At 31.2% G+C, this 8508-nt stretch overlaps 1 protein-coding gene across 3 annotated transcripts; it reads right to left on the bottom strand.

Annotated features, from left to right (window-relative positions):
• Positions 1-2159: 2159 nt before the first annotated feature.
• Positions 2160-6355, bottom strand: LOC132059354 (fibrillin-5, chloroplastic). Of its 3 annotated transcripts, XM_059451944.1 has the most exons (7): positions 5940-6352; positions 5359-5474; positions 5116-5238; positions 4599-4697; positions 4421-4465; positions 2536-2609; positions 2160-2414 (listed from the first exon to the last, which is right to left on the bottom strand). In XM_059451944.1, exons 1-7 carry the CDS (start codon positions 6178-6180, stop codon positions 2330-2332), a joined length of 783 nt encoding a protein of 260 aa, XP_059307927.1. In that variant the 5' UTR covers positions 6181-6352; the 3' UTR covers positions 2160-2329. The 3 variants fall into 3 exon arrangements, with proteins under 3 accessions (XP_059307927.1, XP_059307928.1, XP_059307929.1); XM_059451945.1 differs by lacking the exon at positions 4599-4697 and having other exon boundaries at positions 5940-6355; XM_059451946.1 differs by lacking the exon at positions 2536-2609 and having other exon boundaries at positions 2248-2453; positions 5940-6354.
• Between the last annotated feature and the right edge of the window lie 2153 nt (positions 6356-8508).

The raw sequence follows: 8508 nt of genomic DNA, 5'->3' as shown, positions 1-8508 counted from the left end.
CTTTCTTGCTTCAACTCGGATGCCTTTGGAATCTTAATTAGGACTATCAATTTGTACTTCCCGCTTATCCAACCTCGTATACGTCATGTCCTTCGCGAGCCTACTCGCTTATATACTGTGTATTAATTTTATTATGAACTATGATTTACTCATTTGGTAAGATTGTATATGAATTGGGAAAATTTTGATGGTTTCCACAACTTGTTGGGTTTTTATGTTTATAAAAAAAAAAAAAAAAAAATAACTGCAACTTAAGATATTCAAATTGCATGTCCAAACATAATTTCATCTCATGAGATGAAATCATGTCCAAACGGCTCCTTACTATTTCTAGAGTACAAGTTTGGTGTTTCAAAAGAATGAAAAATCACAAAAAATATACTTTCTAGGATTTAATTTTGTTTAGCTAGTTATTTTCTTTTAAATAGTATAATTTTCTCTATCTAGGAATAGTTATTAAGTATTTCTTGTTTTACATTTAAATAAAAGGTAAATAAAAAAGATGATAAAAAGGGGAAAGCAAATGGGATTATACCACCTCACCACAAAATGAAAAAGCTTCATAACAAACCTTATCGCTTTACATTTTGCACTCTCACGTATATTCCACAATTTTCATTTGCACAAAACCATATACACGTGACATACACACACCAATACGGGGACACACCATCATATATACCTTACACCTATAAACACCTAATCGGTGGCAATGCACTAATAGAAATAAAGAGACCAACATAGACAGAGAGAATAGAATAGAAGAAAACGGGCAACACCCATTTTTTTGGCTTCTTCTTCTTCACTCTGTTACACCACCAAACACCTTCGGTCACCACCTCCATCTCCACCATTGGCAACCACAGGAAAACCCCCATAAAAAACGGCGACCAAACACCACTATTTCACATCCCGTCACCGCCTCCATTAACACCACTGTCCATACACCCCATCACCATCTTCATTTCCACACCAAAAACCAGTGACCAAAATACCACCCTACCCCTATTTTTCCGTCCAAACACCAACCTTCCAATGAACCGCCACTAAAACACCTAAAACAGTCATGAAAATCATCAGCAATCAACCCCTTTCTGATGAGTTCCAATGAAGATTTTTGAGTTGGGTTTTCAGTTTCGTGTTCGTAAACCGAGGTTCTCCGACAAGTTTTCGGTTGGGGTTTTTCATTTGAGGCCTTGTAGCCGTTCAAAAATTTTCGGGTCAGATTTCGTTTGCCGGAGTTCCGTTTTGCTGAACACCTTTGGTGTATATCTATCTGATTGAGGTCCATTTTTCCCTTTCTTGTCCTGTTTTGATTAATTTCGTGTTTTAATTGTTTTATGTTGCTATTGCTTGTTTGATATAATTGTTGAATGAGATATATGTGTGATTTGAAGCCTCTATTTAAGATGATAGTGAGTTGCGGATTTAAATTGGATAAAGTAGTTTAGTTGGATACAATATCTTCATTTTATTATTTGTTAATTCTATTTTGTTTGGTTAGGTATTGTTTTGTCTAATCTAATAATTTAATTCTTCGTTTTTATAATTGGGTTGCTGGATTGGATATAAAAATAGAAAAGCAAGTTTGGGGCTTAAATGTTTTATTGCATTTCAACAGCTAGAATCTTGTGGGACCCATGAATTAAATGGGCAAATTTTAAGATCCGGCATAAACGTTAGGCAAATATGTTAGGTTTACTAATTGCTTGTGTGTTTTCCTTTATTCGCTTTCAATGTCATGTATTAATTTCCGGGTGGGATGTCCCGGAAGAAAATTTGATGTAAAAATGGTGGTTGTTCGTGGATATAGCACAGGGTAGTATAGGGTTATTTTCTCGCATTTTATTTTATTTCAGGTTATAATAATTTAGACTCTTTTTTTGAACTCTTCTTGTGCACGTGTTTGTTTGTTGTTTGAGTTTATCTGATTGAGTTTCTATTTAAGCCAATATGAGTTAATTAAAGCGACCGTGCTAAAATCACGGGATTCGAGTGATGCCTCACACCTTCCCCTCGGTCAACAGAATTCCTTAACCGGAATATCTGTTGCTGATAGAGTCAAACTTGTTCTTAAAAGGGATTACTATTTTAAAGGTGACTTGGTACACCGAAACCCATTGTCAAGTGGCGACTCTTGTTATTTCTGAAATAATCCCTTTTGAAACACATTTTGGTCACTTTCAATTTGAAAACCCTTTTGAACTAAACATATAAATCATTTTTGTGTGAAAAAAAAAAAAAAGGTGTGACAAGGATGTATTGGGATTTATACATATTACATACAGGGAAAAGACATGGGAACTAATCAAGTCTACATCATTAATTCTCAAAGTTTATCCTTCTGTGATCTCTCCAAGACAAAAATGTTGCCCTTGTCATCTCTGGCTATCCTCAAATTCTCATCAACGTATCTGCATTTTTTCAGATTAAGGATAACAGATTTCTCCTCTCTGTCCATTTTAAGTTAGCAACGTAAGATACAAAACAAAAAAAAACGTATTATTTTAAAGCTTAAAACTAATTAAAGGATACGTAATTTCAAGCCAGCCTTCAGGGTTGAAGATGCCAAGAAGAAGATCGTAGTTTTTCTTAAACACGTTCATCAACTGTTCCAATTTTGATCATAAAACTTTGTTAGCTTTTCTCTTCTAGAAAAAGAGCTCATGACATTCTTTGAACCAATAATAAATCTATTGAGATAGGTAAAATTTCCCCTCTGAGAACAGTATATGAGACTTTTATATTGTACAACTCAAGCAAAAATACACAATGCATAATTTCGTCCAAAAAGTATCATTAATTCTATTAATTTTTTGGAGGATGATTGCAGACACGAAAAAAATTGTCTTTAGGAAACTAATTTTAAAAGCTAGAGATTACAATGAAAAGTACTAAAAAAATCCTTACATTTGATTTTAAAAATATAAAAGGTGGCAATTATTCCTTAAATCTACTTTTTATCCTGCCATAACCACATGTGCATGTTATGTTCTACCATTTACATTATCAATTTCATTAGGGTGAAAATCATTTACACCCCCAGCATTACCTTAAAAATCAAACTCCCTCTCAACTTTGAACAATAGTCATTCTTCCTCCTTTATGCTATGCAATGTCTATTATGCCTTTGATATCATTAATCCTTCATCTATGTAATACATTATATATTTATACTATATAATATATTTTTACTTAGGTGTTTTATCTATAGTTTAAATAATTTTATAATTTATTATACTGTAGTTCTTTTATATCATCAACATTACACGTAGAATAATCTTTTTATAATTTTCATGTATGTATGTATCTATGTATGTAAATGTGTGCATACATGTACGTATAACTAAATTCTACAACTCTCTTATTTGTTGTTGTCTTTGTAGATAAACTAGTTTTAATTATCATTAATATCATATTTTCTTAATTTTAATTTAAAATAAATTTACAATACAAATAGATAATCTTTTGGAACTTGTTATAAAATTACCGCTATTCTTATAACTATTTTTCTTGTTACCTACATTGAAACAAGCTTATAAATTTCTCACTTTTTTTTTATATATATATTTACGATTGTGTAAATAGATATTAGCTTTGTGCTTGCTATTAATAAACTTATTTTTACAATTTTGCTCATTTATTTCATTATACATCGTCATTAACTTATATACTTAATCACTATTTCTCACATTTCTTTTTTTGTTCAAAATAATATTATTTCGATAGGTAATTCTGTTACATAAAAAAGTTTAAAAAAAGTTCACAATTTAAAGAAGTACAAACAGACAAAAATTTATAATATAAGAGTCAAATAAACATTTAGAAAAGTCAATTGACATAAAGGGGGGAGAATGACTATTGTTCAAAGTTGATGAGGAAGTTCGATTTTTAAGATAAGTTGAGGCGGCAGTGAGGGAGGAGCTGAACAAGGGAGGGCCGGGGGCGAGGTGGTGGGGGTGGGGGTGTAGAGGGCGGTAGTGATGTTGTTGTTCTTTATGGAGATGAAGAAGGGTGGGGGGGGGGTGGGGGGAGGTGGGGGGGGTTTAGAGGGGATCCTAAATATCTATATTTAGCCAAAAAAAAAAAACATAAAAAGGTAAATAAATTCAACAAAACGCGCCTGTTTTAAATTATTTTTATATTTTATGCCACATCAGTTTTCAGGGGGTAAATAAATTCACTTTTTAAATGTTTAGTTGTATGATAGGTCGTCTTAATAGTTTAAGTGTGATATCGAGATTTCGGGTATAGTTTAGGGGTCAATCTATGTCTTTTGCCTTGAAAGAAAGGAAGAAATGAAGTTTGGACAAACATTCTTTTGAAAAAAAAAAAATTGGACAAAAATAGTTTTGTTTTTCACTTATGAAGCTAATTGGGAATAACTTTTTGCAATGAAGGAAACATAATTAATCCATACCTGGTCTGGTGTTATTGCAGAATTGTTGTAGAAAATGTCAACTCTCTACATTGAAAATAAAAATAAAATAAAAACCAGGAAGAAGCAATTAATAAAATTGTGCATTCCTAAAATATTGTGATCATCAATTTTATGAAGGAAAAAAAAAGAAGAAGAAAAAAAGCAGAGTAATCTCAACTGATTTGGATGCAATCTTGAAGGAGGCTTCAATCCTTAGCTCCCCATTCAATAAACTTAATCCTCTGGCATTAAACTTGATCACGTTCACAGCTTTTCCCTCCATTTATCATCATTAAAATGTTTCAATTAGTTGAAAAATGACAAAAATAATAAATAAATTGTCCTCCTTTCTTTTTTAGTCTGTTCCAAAAAGATTGTCACATTTCTATATTTAGAAACAATTTAACTTTATGAGATAATTTACAATCACACAAATATCTAAGACTTGTTTTGGACCACACATTTCAAAAGTCTTTCTTTATTTCTTAAACTTTCACCAAATCAAAAGAGACAATCTTTTTATTTGAGGAGTAATACTTAATACTATGTGATATAATACTTCCTTTGTTTCATTTTATGTGTTTTAATCTAACTATGCATAAAGTTTAAGAATGTAAAGAAATTTTTTAAATATTTTAATTTTATACTAAAAATTTAAATATGCATAATGTACCAAAGGAAATAACAAAACATACCTCAGAAATATCAATATTCTGATATAAATCCCCTAGTGTGATAAAATCTCTTAATCCTAGTTTTGTTCTTTTTGATCCTAAAATGCTTATAGTACTGTATATAAGCCTCCAACTTCCAGCAACCTACATGTATGAAATCATATATTTTATCAGAAATGCACATCAATTAATTCATACAATTCATTTGAAATTGTATGTGAAAAAAATAAACTAAATTTATGGTATGGCACAATACCACGTCACCTTATCTAGAGATAAGGTTGGTTCAGGAATTGGATTTTGAGACTCTAGTTGCTTGACCAGCTCTTCAATTTCAGATTTCTTATCAGATGATACTCCAAAAATTCCTCTGTTAATTCCTAAACAATATTTTCAACAAACAAATTAATATAAATACACATGATTATATAGATAAATAAACTATGTATTCTTATCTCTATTTATCACGTAATATAATTTGATGTAATACACATAGAGTGTGATTTATAAGATAAAATATGAAATAAGAATATATGATTTAATAATTCATTTATATTTAATCACCACACATAAACAATTCCGACATTATGATCTCCTCATAGAAAATCGCTATTACCCACGGAAAAATATCCAGTGGCTATTACCACAGAAATCAATTAGAAAAAATAGTAGAGTTTTCAAACGGAAAATAGAAAGTTTTCCAGTATTTCAATAGCACTTGTTTCCCCGTTTCAGTGAGAATGAGGAGAGAAAAAAATCATATTTAAAGAACAAAATTTTCATCAATTCACGGTGGAAAAACCTCTGTTTCTAGTAGCGATAAAACTACCATTGAGAAGCAATACCTTGGAGTGCATCATAGAGTTGAATCTTGATTTGTGAAGCAGATTGTGAAACCTCAACATGTTGTTGTTCTGCAGCACAAATGGTCCTCTGCCCAAATCTTGACATCTTGTTAAAGTTTCTTGTACTATTAGTAATATTAGTGGCTGAGAGACTACTTCTCATCATTTCAGTGGTGTTTGGTAATGGAGGAGACAGCTGTGAAACTGTGATTTGAGGCTTCATTAATAACTTTGTGGCCATAGGACCAACCAGATATGGAGCTCTCTTTATGTTACTGCTCTTTTTTTAAAAAAAAAAAAAAAAAAATTAGGCCTTTTTATGAAGAAGACGATTCAAAGACATAACGGATGTCTATCTCATCCTTGTGGTTATGTTTGGCATAGAAATTTCGACTTGCAATTTTTTTAAAGAAATAAAAAATTATATGGAGTCCAGCACGCATATTTCAATTATTTTATTCTATTGTTATCTTCCCTCCAATACATGTATGAGATAATGCTACTCGCTCCATCTCGATTTATGTGATATAGTTTGACTAGACACAGAGTTTAAGAAAGAAAAGAAAATTTTTACAACTTGTGATCTAAAACAAGCCATAGAAATTTATGTGACCGTAAATCATTTCATTAAGAGTAAAAGGAGAAGTTGAATTAAATTATTTCTAAATATAGAAATGTATCATTCTTTTTTGGATAGACTAAAAAGAAAAGATAAATTGGGACAAAGTCCCTCTATCTATTTTTACTTGTCCTCGACACTAAAAATAAGTGTCCATTTTTACTTGTCCAATTTGAATTACTAAGATATAATTTACCATTTCATATCTGTTTTACCCTCACTAATAATTATTAGGTTGAAAACTTCAAAGATTTGCTGCTGCACAACTTTTGATTGATTTCAATAATTACATGACTAATAGTTAAGGGTGATACAGTAAAATCGTTTTTCTATTTATGGCTCCTTAAGGGGTGTGCCAATTTAATACATACAAGTAAGAGTGGACAGAGGGAATATAAATAAAAAAATTATCTATTTATTTTTTATTTCTACTAAAATATAAACCTCTCTTATGATTTTAATCTTATTTCATTGATTGTTAAATCGTACCATTGAATACATAAAACAACTTGGATTTGTTTTTGTTTTTTTGTCTGATTTGCATTTCCCAAGTAGAAATAAACGAGATACTGTGCCAGACTACATCCTTATTTAATTGTGACCAGTGCATACTTTTAAACTTGACTGAGTCTTAGGCCCCGTTTGTTCATAAATATAAAAAAAAAATTACTTTTTTTTTTGAAATTTTGGAGTTGGAGTTGTGTTTGATCATAATTTTTGAAATTATAGTTTTTGGTGAAATATAATTGTAAAAAAGTGAAAAAAATTTGAAAAACAAGTTTTTTGAGTTTTTGGTATTCCGGAATAAAACTTCAAGTTGTATTCAGAATTCTCATGACCAAACACTGATTCCGGAAAAAAGTGAAAAAAATTCCGGAATGAAGTGAATAATTCTTATGGCCAAACGGGGGCTAAATATTTACTGATTTTGCTACTTTGGTGTGAAGTGTTTTATTTCCTCCTTTTTCTTTTCTTTGATTTTCTTTTCTTTTCCGGTGGTCTCAGGCAGGAGCTGTGGGTGGGGGAGCTCAGGCACGACAAGAATCAAGCGAGGTAAAATAGATTTTTAAAATATAACTTTATTTTTTCGTTTCACATATTGATTTTTTTTTCTTGTCATGTCATAACGCGAGAGTAGAGCTGTTAATATGAGCTTGATCCGTTGAGGCGGCCCAACATAGCATGTGATGAAAAAATTTGAGGGCCATCTTATTTGGTTGCCACCATCTAACATTTTAAAAATATTTAACTGATACCAATATCAGGCAACTTCACACAAAGTTTGGCAACAAAAAACCAAATTGAAGTAGGAGAATAATAATGTCCCAAACCAGTAATAACACTTTTGTCAAAAAAAAATAATAATAATAAAATAAAATAAAATAATTGAAGGCTGATTTTTGAGATTGCCGGTAAAAGGATTAAGAATTCCATAAGAGTCATTCCACAAATGCCCCTATTTTAGGGTGTCTTTAATTTTTGCCCATCAGCACTTTTTGCGCGGCGTAACTTTAGATTTTGCTTGACATAGTTAGATTATAGGGAAAAGGGCCTGATTTACTTTTCAAAAAGGTTCATATTTACCCCTAGTTATACTATCGGGCCATTTATACCCCTACCGTTACAATAGTTGAAATATTTGCCCCTATTTTTGGAGGGGTAAATATGACCTTTTCCAAAGTAGAGGGGTAAATCGTGCCCTAAAAATAAAACACCCTAAAGTTTCCAAACAAAACTTACTTCGGGTCCCCTAAAATGACTCACAAATGTATTGACCTACATTATTGTACGACTATATAAAATATTGAGCGAACACACCACTAATCATTGGTCAAAGTATGAAAAAAAAAAACTAAATTTTTCAACCAAAACTTACTTCGCCGAATCCTTGATGTATTGAACATTATTGCAAAAAAAATATCGTTCTATATAAATATTGACGTTTCGAAG

The sequence above is a fragment of the Lycium ferocissimum genome, chromosome 6 (genome assembly GCF_029784015.1).
Source record: "Lycium ferocissimum isolate CSIRO_LF1 chromosome 6, AGI_CSIRO_Lferr_CH_V1, whole genome shotgun sequence".
NCBI classification, from domain to species: domain Eukaryota; kingdom Viridiplantae; phylum Streptophyta; class Magnoliopsida; order Solanales; family Solanaceae; genus Lycium; species Lycium ferocissimum.
Note: the sequence above shows the minus strand (reverse complement) of the source record. Positions and strands in the feature narration are given on the sequence as shown.

Coding starts and splice junctions, on each gene's coding strand:
- LOC132059354 (XM_059451944.1), bottom strand. CDS start 6,180: ATGGCCACAAAGTTATTAATGAAGCCTCAAATCACAGTTTCACAGCTG. Junction 5,239..5,358: donor CAACCTTATCTCTAGATAAG/GTGACGTGGTAT, acceptor TCATACATGTAG/GTTGCTGGAAGTTGGAGGCT. Junction 2,610..4,420: donor CTGCAATAACACCAGACCAG/GTATGGATTAAT, acceptor AAATTGGAACAG/TTGATGAACGTGTTTAAGAA.